This window comes from Phascolarctos cinereus, unplaced genomic scaffold, assembly GCF_003287225.1.
Source record: "Phascolarctos cinereus isolate Bilbo 61053 unplaced genomic scaffold, phaCin_HiC Scaffold_1;HRSCAF=81, whole genome shotgun sequence".
Taxonomy (NCBI): domain Eukaryota; kingdom Metazoa; phylum Chordata; class Mammalia; order Diprotodontia; family Phascolarctidae; genus Phascolarctos; species Phascolarctos cinereus.
Window position 1 is genome coordinate 284,317,265 of NW_027555514.1, and position 20,178 is coordinate 284,337,442.

The window sequence follows — 20,178 nt, forward strand, 5'->3', positions numbered from 1 at the left end:
AGCTGCCCCTGATTAAGCATATATTAAAAGGGTTTTGTTTTTCCTTTTTTTCTCTATTTGGGGGAGAGAGAGGGTAGGTGGAAGGGAGAGAAAATAAATGCTTGGTAATTAGAAAAAAATTAGGTACTTTTATGTATCTTGGGGGAAAATGAGTAAAGAGGGGTTTTGAGTAGGGGAAGAGAGAGGACTGAATGGCTCTGACACTAGATGTAAGTCCACAGGCCAGTCTCTTAGCTGCTCTGTGCCTCAGTTTCCTCATCTGCAAAAGAATGATAATGCTTGTAAACACCTGCCTCACAAGACTGTTCTGAGGATTAAATGAGATATCCTTAACAAAGTATTTCACAAGCCTTAAATGCTATTAGTAACATTATCATCTTAATTTTCCTCACTGTAAGGTTATCCGACGGATGGGATGGAGGGCTAAGGGGAGAGGGCGACTGGAGGAGTGGGAAGGGCCGAATATTCAACAGGAAAGCAGCAGTTGGGGATGTGAGGGAGTCCTGAGGAGCACCGTCATCTGGAAGCTTTAAAAAAACACAACAAACACCCACCAGCCAGCCTGGCCTGTCTTCCTCTGAGCTTCACTGTTCTTTCCACCCCGTCGCTTCAGCCGGACCCTCGATGCAGCACAGTACTCCTCTTATTCTTGCACCAGGCCCTTACTCAGACTGGCTGGTTCCTCTCAAGGATGCCACGAGCCTCCCACGGGGACCCCTCCTTTCAGCTCCCCTTTGTGGGCAGCTCCTTGAGGCCAGGGTCTGCCTTTCTTTCTGTTAGTATTTGTATTTCCAGAGATTAAGGCTCTTTCACTGGAAATCGGCCTTAATCACTGAATGGGTGTTGCCTCAGTCAGGAGACTATTAAAGAACTCAGCTTGAAAAGGCCAAGGTCTCCTATGTCTTACCACCGGACCCAGTGAAGCTGGTGATGTTGCACAGCCCTCCCTCACTTAAATCAATTCACTTGCAAGTCACATGATTGCCCAATAAGTGCTTGTGACTGAGGAAAAATAATAGCATTCAAGTATAGGAGGCTGTGGGAGACACAGTTATCAGAGAAAAAAGTGGTACCTCCTCACTTAAGACCCCCCCCATGCTCATTCTGGGGGACTAGGCTAACACCAGCATTTTGTACTGCCAACCATCGTTAGGTTTTATGTCATTCTCTCTCAGAGAAAATAATTACCCATAGGGCACAGCTGCCAAAGTGACTTCCTCCAGTGCAGATCTAACCAGGTCACATCTCTACTCAAACTCCCTTCTTTTAAAGGACCCACACGTCCACGTCCCTGGGGTTCTGTTCACCCCAGCTTATTGGCCAATCCCACCCAGATCCTCCTTAGACCCCTCCTCCTCTGGTCACCCCACACTACTTGGCCACTCCTAGATCCTAACCACAGTCTTTCCATATATAAGGTCCATCTTCTCTATTAATAAGGTACTCAGATTCTTAAAATCTAGCCCAGTAATATTCAGATTCCTTAAGGGTCTGGCCAATATGGTGGATATTCTAATAAAACCTTGTCTTTGGCTGAAAGGAGGCTTGGGTCGAATTCATTTGGGCAGGACCTGCATGTTGTGATCTTGGGGTCCCAGCCCCCCTAAACCTTAACAGTGCTACAGTGCATTTAAAGTTTTATCTTTAGTCTTTTCAACTCTTTAAATGTTCCAGGTAAACTCTTCCTAGAGGCAACAATGGTGTAATTGAGGGAGGAGGAGAGATCTAGTGCTACCCCTGGGGCCAGAAGGATCTCGCTGTATGTGACTAAGGAAGTCTCTTAGGAGGTCTCCCAAGGCCCTAAAGAACTCTCTAGGCTGTAGCGAAGGTGCTGGCCCGCATGAAGGAAATCAAAGACCTAGTCCCTAAGTTCAAGAGTTAAGATTATCCAGTGTACAAAAAGTATTTTTGTTAAAAAAAAAAAAAAGAATCGGTTCCCTCGCAGTAACTAGTAACCGAGGCCTCCTCCCCCAAGGCTCACTGTCTCTGGGCTGGGGACCACTGACAGACTGCTGTCAGCATTACACATACACCGTCCCTAATTGCTGGGTCACAGCAATCACAAACACTTGCTAAGGACCTGCCGGTGCCCAACAACATATCAATGACTGCCACATCCGGGCCTCGGGATCTTTCCCCACACCTTCCTCTCTTCCCAAGTCTACCCCTGTCCTTCCAGGCTCCCCCCCAGCAGTCATCCTTACACTCACTGCGCACACCCAATCCACGAGGCGCATCTCTTCTGTACACACACGCTTCCACCCAAAGCCTCCTCTCAGCTCAGGCCCCCATGGCTGAATCATGGCAACAGCCTGCCTACCTCCGTGTCACCCGCCACAGGAATTTTCCTAAAGCTCAAGGAGGACCGCATACGTAAACTTCCCATTCAAACAAACTGGTGGCTTCCTGGGACTTGGGATCAAAGCTGGTTGGTTGGTTTTGGCCACTGGCAGCCTCTGAAGGCCTCTTACACGCGCCTGCCCTGAGCACCCTCTACCACGCAGCTCCTCCAGCCTCCTGGCTGGTACTGAACATTCCATCTCCCACCTTTGTGCCTCTGCCCAGCCTGTGCCCTCCCCCTGGCTTCCTGTCAGGCTCAGCTTTTCCTGGTCTCCACCCCCAGTGCCTTCTCTCTCAGCTTACCTCTCATTTACTCTATCTCCTGTATACATGTTTGTGTGTACGTTATTTCCATGGACTCTCCCCATTAGAATCTGAGTTTCTCGAGGAGGGACTGGGTTTTTGCCTTTCTTTTTATCCTCGGTCTACTGTCTGACACCTAGTCGACACTTAACAAATGCTTGTTAATTACCAGAAATTAAACTAGAATCCACAGGTACAGCTTGGAGAGGCAACAAAGGACCTGAAAGAGCAAGTTCTGTTGAACATTCAAAAGCAACCAGAACTTTTCACGGAACATCTGCCGTCACATGCTGCAGAATTAATGCCGGGTGTCTGCAAAATGGTCAACATGACGACCAGTGCAGCTTACGTACCAACATCAGTTGCAGAAGATAAAGAAGTAGAACAATTCTAATACTTCAAGACTTTGATGCATAAAGGCAGGAAAAGGTGAGGATCAGGAGAAGTACACAGCAAATGTGATTTAAGCAGAAAGAAATGAGAGCTAGCCAAAGCTACACAATCTGCAGAATTTGTACAAAAGCAGCGTCATACTTCATGATCTTCAAAACTTTGTTTAAAAAAAAAAAGATCCCAAAAACAAAACTGACATGTTAATAGGCAAGAAGATAATTAAGGAAGAGGGAGTTATCCCTGATGTCTCTGGAAAGCTGAACCATCCGGAGGCTCACCAGAACTAAAACCAGGCTTTACAATAAATAGTTACGAGGGAAAAAATAGGGCTTACAGTTAAGAAGAAATATTTCACCAAGCAACTGAAAACCAAGTATGGTCGATGGACAACAGAAATGACATCAAATTTACCGTTTCATCCAGAAATTAAAGTAATGTAAACCAGCTGCTACAACTAGCCCAGAAGAGAGCAGAAAGCCCTTCAGCTAGCAGTAATGTGACCGGCCAAAAGAGAAAATGGCTGTGGGCATTACTAGATTCAAAATAAAGTCCTTCGTAAAATCTCACAAAGAACAAGGGCAGAGGAGTCTATTGCCCAGAGTTCGCCATACCTCTTAACCCTGTAAAACCCATTCCAGCGTCTCTAGATCTGGGACAGACACTAGAGATGGACAATAAAGATTGGTCTGGTTCATTCTCAGCAAGTTGTAAAGTCCTCTTACTTATTCCAAGTTTTCCATAACTGCTGAAGCCCATCTTTAAAAGTTAATCATAGGGGCAGCTAGGCAGAACAGTAGAGTCAGGACGACCCGAGTTCGAATCCGACTTCAGACATATAACTGTGTGACTCTGGGCAAGTCACTTAACCCCAATTGTCTCACCAAAAAAAAAAAAAGTAATCACAGCAGTGTTGCTGCACAGAAGTTGGATGTAGACCACCACTGCCTCTGTAGAACTAAAGATAAACAAACCCCACAGAGAACAAGTGTGAGCAACTACCATCAACTCAGGCAGGAACTACACGAATCAAGAAAGGTTTCTAGCACCTCGGGTAAGCTTCCTTCGTCTGACTTCCGAAGGGTAAGTACGGTTCTGTGGGTTGGGCAGGGATGGGTGAGTTGCCATCTGCATCTCTGAAGAGAATTCCATAAGTGAAGGGACCACAAATCCACTTCGGTATTTGAATGATGGGGGGCGAGGAGGGAACATTTCTTAAAACTGTGAACTCTAAAAACTTCAGAATCCACAGAAACTCCGGTGGGCTAACAGCTAAATACAAATGGCACTCTGCTTCTCTGTTCCTTAACATATGGAGAAATTGTAGAGTAGGGTATTTCTAAAGAATGAAAATGGAAAAATCTTTCTCAGAACGTCTCAAGAACATGCTCAGAATCTCAGATGAGCTGGGTTATAGACAAAAATCTCCTTGTGAAAATATCACAGATTAATTTTAGAATAAAAAACTGTAGACTGGGGGAGTCAATGGAAAGTGATAGCACCGTTTTTAAAAAGCATCAACAAAAGTGTTTAAAAATTTTTTACTCTAAAGATACTACAGCTTGTGCTGAGCGCCAAACGTTCATTTACAGCAGATGCCTTCTATCTTTTCAGTAAGTAACTTCCTTTTGCTGGTCTTATAGTCCCTGAGTTCATCCACCTCTTTAAAAATATCAAGTCTTGCAACCACTGTGTAGACAGTCCCTGTGCCTTTCTTTGCAGGTAGAATTGGAGCATCTACCAAGTGGATTAAAAGACTCTTCCTGAGCCTTCTAGGAAAGACATTGCAAATCCAAGGCATAAAGAGAAATAGCAGTGGGAGAGCTAATGAGGGCAAGAGGTCAACAGATGTGAACCAAGTTTCCTTATCCACTACCAACAGGTACATGAAAAATGCTTCCAATCAGTAGTAAGAGAAAACCCAGCTGTGAGAGGCCCTAGATGGGCTCCCCAGCTTCCCTACCAAAGCTGATCTACGGAGATCTCTGAAGAGAGATGACAGCTAAAGCCGTGGGAGCTGATGAGACCGCCAAAGCCCAGGGCCAGGCCCAGATCCTAGCCTGGTTTATAGGCACTGGTCGGGAGAGAAGCAGGACCAGAAGAACCCAAATACAGATTCACGATAACAAATGGAAACAACATCCAAAAACCAACTCAGCTGAACTGCAACCAGTGCTGGTCCTGTAAAACATCACTTCTCATCATCAAAGGGTTTAACACCTGAAACTGCTATGATTTCAAAATGCAAACAGAGTTGCAGAAGAGGCCTTGGGGGCTCCTGGACATCAGGGGAGTCCGAATCTAACTCATCGCCAGGCAGATCGGGGACTGGACCTGTCACCACTTAGGCGACCTCGGTCAAAACGCCTCACTTTCACTGTTGCCCCCTCGAAAAATGAGAAGGCTGGCCTGGATCGTGCCCTCCAAAGAGCCCGACTCCCAAGCAAGCCATTTTAGCCCCACCTTGGACAGCAGGGCGGGTCTGCAGGGCCCCTGCCCCGCCCACCTCCAGCACGGACACGCCCCCTCTCCCCTCCAACCCAAATCCAGCGGGGCAACTGACCCCACCCCCTTGGGGGCAAGTAAGCCCCGGGAGAGAACTGGCTGTGCCCGCAAATGACCTGACCAAAACATGGAGGGCCCCCCACGGGGCGGGGAGAAGGTGGGCACTCCTCCCCCTAGCGTACTCTGAGCCTTCCCCCTCCTCAACTTGAAGTGCGGGCACGCGCGCCCCTCCCCCTGAGCACTCCGGGCACTCGCGTCCCTCCCCCTAGCGTACATAGGACCTTTCCTCCTCTGCACAGCCGGGCACGCGCGCCCCTCCCCCTAGCGTACCTAGGACCTTTCCCCTCTGCACGCCGGGCACGCGCGCCCCTCCCCCTAACGTACTTAGGTCCTCTCCCCTCCGCACAGCCGGGCACGCGCGCCCCTCCCCCTAGCGCACTTAGGACCTTTCCCCTCTGCACAGCCCGGCACGCGCGCCCCTCCCCCTAGCGTACTTAGGACCTATCCCCTCTGCACAGCCCGGCACGCGCGCCCCTCCCCCTAGCGTACTTAGGACCTCTCCCCTCTGCACAGCCGGGCACGCGCGCCCTCCCCCTAGCGTACCTAAGACCTTCCCCCTCCCCCCCAACAGCCGGGCACACGCATCCCTCCTCCTCACGTACCCAGGACCTTTCCCCTCTGCGCAGCCGGCACGCGCGCCCCTCCCCCGCGGAGGCAGCCTTCCAGGCCCGCACAGAGCGGTTGTCCTCCCTGTCCCTCGCGCCCCGCACGCACCTCGGCCCCCCGCCGCCCCCTCCGTTTCCCCCCCCAACGGTCCGCGTCCCGCCCCGCTCGGGCCTCACCTCTCCACCCAGTCCCGAAGGAACCGCAGCTCGTCCGTGTGCAGAAGGCCCGGGTCCTGCTGGCAGAGCCTGATGAAGGCCTGGAGCTCGCTGAGCTTGCGGCTGTCCATGCTGGGCGGAGGCGGAGCCGGGGAAGGGGCAGCGGTGACCGGGCCAGGGACGGCGGGCTCTGGAGCGGCGGCGGGCGGCTGCTCGCGCTCGCGCGTGACGAAGCCGGCGCTGGCAGAGACGGAAGGGGCGGAGGAGGCGGGCAGACAGACGCGCGACGTTGGAGCCGAGTGGGTCCTGGGCGGCGGATGGCTCCGCCCCCCCGGCCAGTCTCGTGGGGCCCTGGGGTCCTGGCGGCGGCTCCTCCCCCGCGCCGCGCTCCGCCGCACCTGCGCACGAACCTTCTAGAAGCCGCCCGGGCGTGCTCGTCGCCTGCCCGAACGCGCAGCCGTGCTTGGCGCACACGCCTCCGCTGCCCCCCATGCTGCTGCTGATTCGCGGAACTGGTGAAGGCCGCTGGGCTGGCGGCGGGCGGCCTCTGGAGGGGCCGGTGCTCAGGCGTCCTCGGCAGGCAGCCCTGGAGTGGTGCCGGGCGGGGCCGGCCCCGGGACGCCACCGGGCCGGACGCCTGTGACGCCATCGCCGCGCGCCGCCCCCGCCGAAGGCCCCCGCCGGCCCAGCGCGCCTGCGCGGCCGGAAGCGCCCGGGTCTCCCAGCGACGCGGCGCCTCCGTGTGCCAGTGGCTGCCGTCCCGCACGCGCGAGGGGCTGGCGGCCATGCCCTGGCTGCTGTGGGCGCCCCGGCTCGGGCCCGCCACCGGGAGCGCCCGCCGCCTCGCAGGTTAGAGTCGAGTCTTCCCGGGCTGCCGGCTGGGAGAAACTGAGGCTCGGAGGGGTGGGGAGTGAGTGCCCCCGCCGCCGCCCCCGGGCTTGGGAAGGAGGTGGATCGGCTCTCCGGGAGTCAGGGGAGTCCAGGGGCAGGGACTCGGAGCAGCGGGGCGGGAAGAGGAGGAGGCGCTTCCCAGTCACTTAATAAACGCCCTGCCTTCCCGGAGTAACGCGTCCCTTCGGCCCCACGGGGTGCTTGCTCCTATAGAAGGAGGTGTGGAGTACCAGCAGCGGAGTGTGATGGGCTGGACCAAAAGCCTGCCAACTCAGGAGGGCCGGGGGACGTGGCCGGCCTCTGAGGGATGGGGGACCTCAGTGCCATTGAGCTCTCCGAGTACGAAGTCGTCGTTTTTGCTGTTCGGGAACTGAGGCTTATGTCGCCATTCTAGGCTCCACACTGCAAGGCAGACAGGATGGGGAGTGCCTGTCATGATGAGATCTGCTAGTGAGGAACGATCCCTTGAAGCCGTGTAGGCCACAGGCCTTTAACTATACATACACTTTTAATTGGTTAAGGGAATGTCAGAGCGGAAAGGTACTTGTTAGAGAGAAGGGTCAGATCTTCTCGTCCAGTCCTCTTGTTTTCTTAAAAATAAGGACATTGAGGGGCAGCTAGGTGGCACAATGGATAGAGCACCGGCCCTGGAGTCAGGAGGACCTGAGTTCAAATGTGACCTCAGACGTTTGACGCTCACTAGCTGCGTGACCCTAGGCAAGTCACTTAACCCCATTGCCTAGCCAAAAAGCAAGAAAAAAGAAAAGAATTAAGAGATTCGCCCAAGGTGGCGTTTTCTTCTCTTGATGCTTTTGCCACATTCACAAATCCGATCCCATGGATGTGGGCGCTATCTGCTATCTTCTTTGTGACCCTTCACATCATGCAGATCAGCCACAGGATGTCCATCTACCCATTTTGCTTCAGGCCAACCTCAAGTTCAGTCATTTAACAGACATTAAAATACCTAGTGTGTGCCAAAAGCTGGGGGGTGCAGAGACAAAAATGAAGTAGGCCTTGTCTTCAAGGAGCTTATTTTCTAGGTTGGGGCCACTGTACACATGAATGAGGGGAGCCGGGAGGAGGAGAAGCCAGCGCTGGAGGAATTGAGTGTGACCCAGACTATGACTGCCTCCAAAGAATTAGAGATGAGAATTGGCCGGAGGGCAGTGGAGAGGCCTGTGGGGGGGGGAATATTTAGAAACTCTTAAGAATAGGAGTAAAGGAACCCCGTGGAAAAGTGCACGGACAGCCAGAGAAGAATGCAGACTTAGAAGTGGACAAAGAGCTCAGCTGGTACAGTGTCAGGAGAAATCGAGAAAGGCCTGCCTCTCTTCGGGAAGAGTTCCCCAGAATTGGCAGGGGGGATGGGTTCTCCGAGTTACTGGAGGGAGCTCCTGAATTAATGAGATCTGTTTGAGTATCACATCAGCATGGTCTCCCTGCAAGAGCCTCCTCATCTTCATGTGAATTTCCCGTTCCCTTCCTCCTCCCCCCCTTTCTGAGGTGCTTCCTAGCTTAAACTCTATGATCTTTCCTTTCCCTAGAGCACGATTTTGTTGTCCTGTCCCCACCCCACTCTGGGCTCACCACCATGGAGCCACCTTCATTTGGGGAAGCCAGACTGTAACAGTTGTCAATGTTGTGTTTATCATTGTGACTCAAGAGAGGTTAGCAATAAACAGCTCATTTCTGTGATGCTTTAGGAATGCTAAGGAACATTCCTTAGCTGACCAGCGAGTTAAGATTTTCAGAGTCTCCTAGCTTACAGTAAATAGCAGTCTCCTGACTCCTGGCCTAAGGCTACTAAAACCATGCAGTGCTTGCAGTGTCTTCTGGTTACCCCCTTCACTTGTGAAAGCACATCTGGAGTGTCTGGGCCAGAAGAATGCTGCCATCCTGATGCTGGGCCTCTCTGGTCTGGGCTAGGCTGGCTCTGAGACAATAGACATTGTTGAGGTATTTGGTTTCATGCTAAAGCAAATTAAGAAATTCTTGGTCTAAGAGTAGGGGGGAAAGCTTACTGAGCAATTTTCCCTTTGAGTGAAGTTTCCCAACTGCTTGGAGCACATGTGGATACAATGTAAGCTCAAGAGTAGGGATTGCACCATTCTTTTTTCCTATCCCAAGGCCTGGCACATCCTTAGGCAGTCCATAAATGCTCACTGGTTGACTGTAGACTCTTAAGACCTGTTTATTTGCCTTCGTCCTCTCTACTCTTTCCTTAGGATGCACACCCTTTTTACCAAGGAGGTTGTCCCTCCAGCCTATTCCAGAGAGGAAGATTCCCAGCCGGTATCTAGGCCAGCCCAGCCCCTTTACACACCCACACCTTCTCAGACCAGGTAAGGACTCCTCTTCTTCAAAGGAATAATCCCCCCAAATGGGTATTTGGTCCAGAACACAAATAGACTAAAACCTCATGAATTCATACTAGTTAGAGGTAGGGGATAAGTTTTTGTGGAAAAGATAAATTACATCAGACTTTGAAAGGTATAAAATATTTCCCTTAGAGTTAGTAACAGCTTAGTAGTAACACATTGTGTGTTTCCCAGTGGAGGCCCTTCTTTCTGGGCTTGCTCTACTGAAGCCCTTTGAGGGGTGCCTGTTTTACATAGGAGGAAACAGGGAAAGGATAGGGGAGGGGTGGGACCCAGAGCAGGTGGACAGACAGACCTCAGACAGGCTGAAAAGGGGCCCGGATTGCTTGGTTCTCATTCCACAGCTCTCTCACCTGGGCCACAGCATGTGACCAGCAATCATTTTCTAAATAAGCGCCTGCCATGTTCTGGGCTCTGGGCATTCAGAGTCGAGGTTGACAACCAGGGGCCCTGAGAGGCCTCCAGAGGCAGGAAGGAAGCTTCCTCCAGGGTGAGGGGGAGCATTCTAGGCCTGGGGACAAAGGAATGGAGGCTGGAGATGAGGAGCAAAATGCGTGATGGAAGACAATGCGCTGTCTGATTGTAACCCATGCGAGTTCGGTGACCAAGGCGACATCGGTTTCTTTGTGGGGCATCACAGAGTTTGGTGTTGAGACGTCCATGCTGCGGCTACAGGATCCAGGAGTCCCTGAGAGAGGGCCAGGCGTCTTCCACGTGCACAGATGGGAGGGCTCATCGGGGCTGCCCCTGACTTCCAGAGCTGGCCTGAGCTGGGCTGGAGGAGAAGGCTCTGGGGAGCTGGTGTAGAGAGCGTTCCTGGTGTGTGGCAGGAGGCGAGGCTGGGAGAAAGACCTGGCTTCTAGTTCTGGCTCCACCTCGGTGCCCTGTGGGTTCTGGCCCTAAAGGGACCTTCCAGTAATGATGATCTCGTTGTCTAGACGCTTTTGTTTTGGGTTCGTTGTTGGTTTTTTGTTTACAATTAGCATTATCCACTGGAAAGAAACATTGTTAGTACATATCTTAAAGGTCAGGTTTTTGAGTACAGATTTATATTTGTTGTCTCCCCCATTAGACCTTGAGCTCCTTGAGGCCAGGGAGTGTTTTCTGCCTTTCTTGGTGTTCTCAGCACTTAGCACAGTCCTTGGCACACCGTAGGAGCTTAATAAATGCTCGTCCATTAGTGTTGGCCGTCTTTGTTTCTTATTTGAGTCCTTTCTTTACCATCTGTGCACGGTAAGCATCTGGCCTGATTGTCCCAAATTCTGATCGCTAGTGGGGACCCTGGGAAAGAGCCTGTACTGCCACCACTAACTGTGGCCTCCCTTTGCTGACACTGCAGCCGCCTCCACCCTTCCCTCGGCCACTGCCTCTGGAACAGCCAGGCCCACAGCTTCCGAACTGGTAGGGTGGACTTCACCCTTACTCCTGAGCATATGTGTGAGCAGGTGAATGAAGTCAGCTGCCTCTAACCTTGTGGCCCTCTCTTTGACTCTCTCCACTCAGCAGAGGGCACCAGGGTGTCTCTCAGAGAGGGCTGGCCCTGGAACTCTTGCTGGGAAGTCGTCTGAGACTCAGGAATTGCAGCTCACCACCCAAGAAAGCAGAGGTTTTCAAAGCTGAAAGCTAAAGCAAATGGTCGTTGACTTGCTATCAAGGAAAGATGGAGATGCTTTGAAAACCATTGCTTTCTTGTGGCCAGTGACCCTCAGGTGGTGAGCTGCATTTCCTGGACCCTTGGCCTGATAGTCAGTCATCCTGTGAAGGTGCCAAGTGGGCCTTAACAAGAGTATGTGTGTACTTTAGAGAAAGTGCACTTGTGGAGAATCAGCTCTGCTGAGGGCATGTTGCTGCCCTCTGCTGGAAAGAAGGGGGTAGTGTTGTGTGGATCAGTGAGCTCCAACCTGGAAGGCGGGAGGCCAGAGCATGTTGGAGCCTGGGAAAGTTGTCCAGCTGAAGACATTGCAGACGCAGAGATTCAGGCCCTCCCCTGGCCTTCCTGCTGTGGACTTGTTTTCTGCCTTACCTCAGAGAAGTACAATTTTTGGAAACTTTGAATCCATTGGAAGAGAAAGGATTTTAAGAAGAATGAAAGTGTAGCAAACGTGTTATGTCATTTCCAGCTCTAAAATCACCATGTTAGTTTGGCTGTGGAAACCGTGGATTGGGGTGGGATGGTGTTTTAGGGGTAGCATATCCATACCTGTCTCTGTATCCCCATAATCGGCTGCAGTGGCTTCTATAAAGTGCTGTATGGCTTGTAAATCCCTTCATGACCCCGGCCCCCTCCCACCCTTCCAGTCTTCTTATGCCTTTTCCTTGACCTGGACCCTCTCATCCAGCGACACCGGCCTCCTTGCTCATCCCCGAGCACGACACTCACTCTAAGCATTTTCTTTGGCTGTCCCTCCTCATCCAGCTTCCTCCTGAACTCCCTTAATGCCAGCACCTTCCTCCTGCTGATTTACTCTGTACGTGTCGTCTGCATCTTTTCACCTCCATTGGACTGGAAGCTTCTTGAGAGCAGGGACTGTCTGTGGCCTTTTCTTGTTTTTCCAGTGCTTAGCGTGATGCTTGGCCCATAGGAGATGCATCATAAATGATAACTGACTGCCAGTTGTCTGCTACCAGACCATATCTGTATTGGCAAACCTGAATTCAGAGGTCACATGCAGCACTGTAGCTCACCTTTGAGGTGCTTTGGGTCCATGAGAGGAGAGGAGTGTGTGCCACTCAAGTGGCCCCAGGTGGGTGGGTATATGACTGAGTGTTGGCCCTGCCTGGGGGTTCTCACACACTGAAGTTCCCAGAGCCATCAGCTCAGACAGACTGCTTTCGGCAAATGGTAAATGGAATTGGACCTAGCCAAAGAATTGGTGGTAAGATGAGGTGTTCCTTTTCATTGTGACGTCTTCAGGACCCACCTGCAGAGCGAGTTTATCCACGCAGTGATCAGTGTGTGCATGCAGGGCTGGGAAGGGGGCCCAGCTCAGTTCCCCTTTAAACTCCAGCTGTCCAGCAGCACCTTAGGCCCTGGTGAGATTAACTGTGTTTGTTTCATGAGTCTTCTGCATTTGATCGTAACATCAGGCAGAGCAGAGAAACCGCAGGCATCACGTGGTGTTCAGGAAGGCCCTGTTGGCTGATCTGTGACCGTGGCAGTTGTGGAGATTTCATTTTGCCAGATATTAGGGGGAAACCAGAGACTCTTACATGACAAAACCCTCTGTTTTTTAGGTCTCTTAAATATAGGAATTTTAAAGTTAGATGATTCCCCTTCACCCCTCTTTCTCTAACTCACTTTTGTAAGTAAACCAAAGCTCTCAGGAGGGAGAGATGAAGAGGATCAGGTTCAGAATTTTTAGAGTTTTGGGGGGCTCTCTAAAGATCAAAAATAATAAAAAGTAAAGATTTTTGTCACTTGAAAAAGCCTTCCGGGGGTGGGGAGCCTGCGGCCCTAAAATTCCCGAAGGATTTGTTCTGTCAGGTTTGGATTCAGTCATAGGGCCCCATTTGAGGACCTAGAGGGCTACATAGGGCCTGGAGGCCTCAGGTTCCCTGCCCCTGCTAGCCTTTCAGTTGCTAGGAGGGAAAAATGAAGTCATCAACCAGGCTATAAAGCCATAGGTAGCTAGGGGGCGCAGTGGAGTCAGGAGAGTCCGTGGCCAGGCTCAGATGCTTGCCAACTTTGAAAATCTGAGCACATGCCTTTACCTCAATTTCTTCATCTATAAAATGGGGAGAGCGCCCACAATACCAACTCTTCTAAATGGGGGAACTGTGCTTCTTCCCTCCACTCCTGACATCGAATGGCCAGCTTCAAGCCTGAGCAGGCAAAAATGTACTATTCTCTCTCTAAAGAGAAGTGGAAATCCTTTTTCTGCAAGATTTTTCCCTGACAGATTTCCCTTAAGTTTTAGCTGAAAAGTCTTAGCTGAAGTTTAAGTCTTTAAGTCTTAGTTGAAAAGAAGAGTTTTTATTTTTATCAAAACAGTATCCTTTTTTAAAAAATCTATTTATTTTTAGTTTTCAACATTCATGTCTGTAAGATTTTGAGTTCCAAATTTTCTCTCCCTCCCCACCCCACCCCAAGACAGTGTGCAATCTGATATAGGCTCTACATATACATTCCTATTAAACATTTTCACATTAGTCATGTTGTCAAGAATTGGAACCAATGGGAGGAACCACAAGAAAGAACAAAAAAGAGAGAGAGAAGAGAGAGAGAGAGAAGAGAGAGAGAGAGAGAGAAACAGAGAGAGAGAGAGAAAGAAAGGGGAGAGAGAGAAAGGGGAGAGAGAGAGAGAGAGAGAGAGAGAAAGGGGAGAGAGACAGAAAGAGAGAGGGGAGAGAGAGAGAGAGAGAGAGAGGGGAGAGAGAGAGAGAGCAAGCAAATAGTCTGCTTCAATCTACATTCAGAATGCATAGTTCTAGAAGTGGATAGTGTTTTCCATTGTGAGTTCAAGACAGTTTTCTACTCAAGACAGTACTGTTGCATTGAAAATGTAATAGTAACTTAGGTAATTATTGTTTTGTTCTCGAATATAATTACTTAATAGTTACTATATACATATGCATATTTATATAACTTATTTTCTATATACAGTACATTCTACTTTCTGTATTATATATAATGCATATATAATCTATATTGCTTTAGAGTTTTGGCTTTCTACTTTGTACGTGTGTATATTTGTCAATTTATAGGTAAATATATTCATTTTATTATTTATCTATACATATTTTTAAAATTGTGTTTTCTGAAGTATGAGTCAAACCAAACTCTCTTTCTCTCCTCCCTTTCCCCCCTCACTTTTTGACTCATACTTTAAAAAATACAATTTAAAATATACAAAATAATGTATATTTAATGCGCAATAATATAATACATTGTATATAAAATTATTTATATAAAAAAGAAAGAAAATGTAATAGTAATGCCGAGAAAAAGACACTGGTCCAAATGTGGTCTGCTTTTTAAATATGGTCCACATTTCATCATTACATTTTCAAATGGCTTGTGTTTTTCTTGGTAAAATAAACCTTGGTGGTTTGTTTGTTTTTTTGAGCTGTCTCCCCAGTAGTTTTGTGATAAATTAAGCACAATGTAATGACTTCCAGAAGCAGGTACAGTGAAAGTTTGAATATGCAAAATAATTAGAGGAAACATTTTTTCAATCACCCAGTATTGAAGAGAGTACCTTTAAAAGTCTTGCACTGTCTCCTTCGTCCAGAGCATGCTTAATAAAACTCTTGGCCCACCTCGCTTTGCGACACGCTTATGGGAAGCTGCTGTTCAGCGGGGCCCATGCCTTTAAGCCTGTTTCCAAACTTCTCTGGAGAATCACTCCTCAGATGAAATCAGGAGAAATTATTTCTTTGCTGTGCTGAGTGTGACTTTGGGAGTCTTGGAGGAGCCCCCGGCTGCTTGTAAGTTCTCTATCCTCTGCTGGGGAGGCTTCTCAAATATAGCACTTGGATTGACCACGCTCATCTTCGTCATCTGGTAACCCCTACTTGCTTCCCAGACTTTTGGTTCTTTACACTTTAGAGCCCATTTATGATTTGATAAGGTGGGAGAATGCCTACTCAGTTCCAGTCTTATCGGCTGGAATTCATCCAAGAACAGCGTTGGGACTTTCAGTCCACTGACCAGAGTATAAAAATGGCCGAATTTGCTGCTAAGGTTCAAGTTTCTTGTCTCAGCCTTTTTTCTCCCTTTTTCCCTAAATGAAAAGAACCAGGGTCTTTTGCCTTATATAATTCTGTGATTACTTGGACTTCCTTTATCATTTAAAAAAAATTTTTTTTTAATGGGAAGCGTGCAGCCAATAATTAGTGCCTTTGGACCATAGCAGCTTCAACATAGGCCTCTGCTTCAGTTGGTCTCTGCTCTGCCACTGATTGGCTTTGGGAGCCTGGGTGGGTCACCTGCATGAAGCCTAAGTTTCCTCTTCTGTAAAATAAAGGGTTGGAGTGGATGATCCTTCAGGCTCCTTCCAGCGCTGATGTTCGGTGATCTTTTCCAGACGTATATATGTGCTTAAAGTAAATGGGAGGATATCAGAACTCTATCTGTAAGCCTCCCTCGAATGGGGTTCTCCATCTTCTGCCACCTTACCCCTGTTCCTGGACGTCCCTGCTTCCTCTATGCTGCGTCCTGGCTTCCGTGGCTTCCTTCAAGTCCAGCTAATATCTCACCTTCTGCCAGATGCCTTTCCTGGTTTCCACTCAGGGTTCGTGCCTTCCCCTGAGACTTCCTTCCATTGTATCTTGTGGTTTGCATGCTGTCTTCTATTAGATTTCTAAGGTCCTGGAAGGCAAGGACTGGTTTCTTCCTTTCTCTCCCCAGCACTTAGCGCAGTGGCTGAACATACTAAGTGACTTATCAATGCGTTCCAGCTTATATGGTCAGTTCTGCTGTTAATGACAATGGTAGGGAAAGAGCATGGATAAATGAAATTCACAGCTAGCCCAGAAACCTCTGTGCAGCCACATTCTCCAGGGTGACTCTTCTGTTACAAAAGCCTGGCTCTCTCCAGGTCACAGAAAAGAAAAGGTCAATGAAATGACCCGAAGGCAAATAGAGATGAGCAGGAAAAGGAGAAAAACCAAGTTTCTGGACAAGCTACTGAGTGCAGAACCACCATCTAGATTAAGAACAGTCTGGAGCCCTGCATTCTGCAGTGCAAAGTCCTCCGTATTCTGCAGTGCCAAAGTCCATCCTTTGATTAGGAGGGGAGGGTGGGGAGAAAAGTTCCATTCTTTAGCTCCATGGCCAGAAAGCTGTCTGGAGCCTGAGCTCTCTAGGTGAATTCTTAATGACATCCATCCCAAGGAGGAAGAAAGACTCTGATCTCTCTGAACCCATGATCTTCAGTCCGGCTTGGCCTTCAAGGCTCTTTATCCAGTTGCCTCAGCCTCAGTTTTCCTGTGTTTCACCGATCTCCTGTGATGTGTACAAGCAGGTGTGTTGTCTTTACCTGCTGGGGGCTTGTTTGCTCCCGTCCCTATGAGAACATGTCTCCATCTTGCCTCTGTCTCAGGAGACGTTTACTGGGGAAGGGGCATTTTTTCTTTTTTTTTTTTTTGAGCAACCAGCGCGCAGTTAGACAGTGCTAAGTACTAGGAGAAGTTACAGTGACGCACTTGAAACGATTCTGAGCATCCCAGATTGTAGAGACCACAGAGGCCCCTGCCTCCTTTTGCAGATGACGAAACTGAGCCATGGACAGGGTGACTTGCGTAGAATCTCCCAGTAAGGTTGGAAAGAGGACCCATCCCCTATACCATGCTGCCTCAAGGGATGTCTGATTCATTCTTTCTCAGGTGAGAACAGTAACTTGCCTTTCCCTAATGCTGCACACGTGACAAGTCTGAAGTCTCCTGTTCAGGGCCAAGTGTCATCATCATCATTTCTCAGAGAGGACAAAGAGGTCCAGGAGGTGAATGTAGTCCCCAGGGTCATATGGCTCAGGACTGCCTCTTGTCTTCCTGACCCCCAGGCCAGTTTGCTGTCTATTTCACTGTCCTGCTGCTAGGTGGCGCCATAGTGCAGACAGTACTGGTCCTGCTGTGTGACCCTGGGCAAGTCACTCCACCCTGTCTGCCTCAGTTTTCTCATCTGTAAAGTTGGGGTAGCTCTGCCTCTTGGGGATGTTGTGAGGATCAGAGGAGATAATCTGTGAAGTGTTTTGCTGGCTGCTGTTATTACTGTCTTCCTAGTGGCCACCTTCTGGCGAGCAGACCCCTTCTCCATGTCAGACTGGGCCTTGGACAGTACAGCCCCAGGCTGAGCCAGCACAGGACACAAATTCCAGGTGCCATCAGTCGGACCCTGTCTGTAGGGAGAAGCCAGTGCTGCCAGCTGAAGATCACATTGTGTCCGTCATTCCCCCGAAGCCAGAGGATCGTGCTGGCTGACAGAGCTGGCCAAGTATGTGAAGGGACCCAGGACGTGCATGGGCACCAGTGGCCGTTGAATGCCCGGTACAGGAAAGGGATGGTGAAGCCCAGGATAGAGAAGTGACGGCCCTGTGAGGGAAGAGGATGAAAGAAGAGACATGACAGTGGAGTCGATTCGTCTGACCTTTCACAGTGCCCGTGATGGGCCAGGCCCGTGCCAGGGGCACAGAGGAGACAGAGACAGGCATCTGTGTACAGGCTTTAGTGACTCCGTCAACAGATGTTTACGTAGGAAGATGTTGTGCTGAAAGTGTGCAGAGGGCAGAACAGCATGAGCGCAATGGAGAAATCTCCAGAAAATCCCAGTAAGAAATTCGAGGCAGAAAAGATGACTTTTGCTGGGGGAGGGGTGGGATCCGTGTACTTCCTGGAGGAGGGGCTATTGGAATTGGCTCTAAAGGGTAGGTCAGCCCTGTGGCAGCAGGCGAGTGCCAGGGGCTTAAGAGCACCCTCTTGTCCATCCCCCACCTTGGTCTGAGAGAGGTTCGGTGGCACAAGCAGGAAGCGGCAGGGGTAGGATGTGAACCCTGGGCCAGTGATGGAAGCCAGGTGCTTCTCCAGGTTGGCAGGGCTGATGGAGCTGGATGGCCTGAGAGGCCTTGGCCAGGTGGGAAAATCAGAGACAACAGATTTGTCATAGGGGGTGGTATCAGTGCTGAAGGAGAGGGGTAATCAGAAGGGAAGTCCAGTCAGCCTTGGGGCTGTCCCCGCGAAGTCAGAGGGCTAGCGTTCAGATTCTACCTATGATGTGGCAGGCCAACCTCCCTGGGCCTGTCGCATCTCCTGAAAATGAAGAGGTCGATGGTTTCTGATGCCCCTCCCCCACTCTAGGCCCATGGGTGCAGAGTCACTGCTCCCTCTGGGTCTGGGGTCTGCTGTGTGATTCTCTGGGGCTCACGTTATTCAAGGGGAGGTGTGGGCATGTGAATGACTTAGCAGAAACCCACATCACTTCTGGGCACCTGAAGTCTCAGGGCCTCAGCTTCCTCATCTCTAAAATGATGGAGTTCAACTCATTCATTGATGGCTCAGGCTGCAGTCATCAGCCAGAGGTGTGAGATAGTAGAGAGAGAGGAGGAAAGAGAACCAGGATAGTGCAGGAGCCCAGGCAGGAGGAGAGCATAATAACAATAATAATTCGGATAAGGGTATTCAGTGCTCTTTAGAGATTAGCTCACCGGAGCCTCCCAGCCCTGGGCGATGCAAGTGTAGAAAAAGAGAGAACTGGTTTCTGGATTAAGGTCTTGGGAGGAGGTCGGGTTGGAGGCTTGGTGGAGCAGTGGTTGGAGCACTGGGCGTGGGGTCAGGAGGGCCTTGGATCCTTTTCTAGCCCCTTCCAAGCTTTGGCCCATGGTAGCTGCAGTGTGCCTAGTTCTTGAGAATAGAAGTGTTAGGCTCAGTGGCCTCTGAGACCCCTTGCAGAGAGAGAAGAGAGATGGATTGATTAGTCTTAAAGAAAACTAGGATGTCTCTTCCTTTGTGGCTGGAAGAGAGGATGGAGGGAGAGGTCAGAGAATGAGCCCTTGGTGCGGTCAGTGAGGTCGGAGGCTTGGTCAGTTCTCTCTAATAAATACCCAGGAGATGGAGGAGAGGGCGATCGGTGAGAATAAATAGTAAATAAGAGCTGACGTTCCCGGAGCGCTTGACAGAGCGGATTTCATTTGCTCATCGCCACAGCCTGTAAGAGAAGGCAGGGGGCTGGGAAGTTGGGCCCACCGCCCCCACCTTGGTTCTGGCTCTCACCTTCAGGGTCGCTGGCTCAAGTCTGGCTGCTAGACCCTTTGATGAGAAAACGGGTTCCAAGGTTTTAGCTGGCTAGTTTGGCTCGGCCAAGCTCTGCGGCCTCCAGCCTTCCAGAACCTGCGGTGCTTCCTCAGTCCTTAGTTCCTCGTCAGGCGGCTTTCCCCGGGATTTTTGATCCTCAAGGAATTTCTATGTACCTCCTTCATCCTGAACTGAAGCCGAGGGCCTGGGTGTCTGTGGCCTTGCCTTGTCTCCTTAGAGAAATGAAACCCTCCAGAGGTTTCCCCACCTTGGTCAGCGCCTTGCCGCGCCATTGTGGCAGGCGTCTGGTGAAGCATTCTTGAATGTACTCTTGTCTTCGACGCTTCCTTTCTATATTGGTCATTTGGCCAGAGGCACATTGGATCTTGAGATTCTAATGGCGAATCCCACCCATGCTGGTGAAGCTGTCTCCTCCAGCCATTCGCCCCAGACTGCCACCTGTAGCTCCTCTTCTCTGTCCTGTCACAGTCACCTCCTGGGCTTCGTCTGTCTTTCTCCTCCTTGGAGTCCTTGGCAGCTGGTGGTGTTCCACCAATTTCTGTCTCCAATTCATGAGCAGAGAGCAAAGAGAGAGGGGGCTCCCTGGTGCCAGTAACCCATGGGCTTTTACTGGGCCCTTTTCCCTATGTCCCCCTTCTCCAGAGAATGGGTTGCTAAGATCCAGCTAACACCATTTTTAAAGAAAATTCCTGAAGATATATTCCACGTGGATAAGGGCAGTGAGGAGGCTTCCAGAATGGACTTTAGGGACCACTTCGGGCAGTAGCAAGATGGTTAGGTAGGTAATGTCACCAGCTGAT

The 20,178-nt window shown here is 50.2% G+C and overlaps 2 protein-coding genes across 5 annotated transcripts in view; one reads left to right on the forward strand and one right to left on the reverse strand.

The window, feature by feature from the left end:
• Positions 1–6,578, reverse strand: part of ST13 (ST13 Hsp70 interacting protein) — a 28,244-nt gene extending 21,666 nt beyond the window's left edge. Inside the window, exon 1 of the mRNA XM_078147574.1 lies at positions 6,381–6,578. Within this exon, the coding sequence (XP_078003700.1) occupies positions 6,381–6,490 (110 nt within the window). The 5' untranslated portion in view covers positions 6,491–6,578. The remainder of the gene's footprint in view (positions 1–6,380) is intronic.
• A 475-nt stretch (positions 6,579–7,053) lies between these two features.
• XPNPEP3 (X-prolyl aminopeptidase 3) overlaps positions 7,054–20,178 on the forward strand; it is a 35,802-nt gene continuing 22,677 nt past the window's right edge. The window contains exons 1-2 of one of the 4 annotated variants that reach the window (XM_020982684.2): positions 7,054–7,208; positions 9,479–9,595. In XM_020982684.2, coding sequence (XP_020838343.1) covers positions 7,145–7,208; positions 9,479–9,595 — 181 coding nt within the window. In that variant the 5' untranslated portion in view covers positions 7,054–7,144. The other 3 variants (XM_078147570.1, XM_078147572.1, XM_078147571.1) reach the window with 3 other exon arrangements.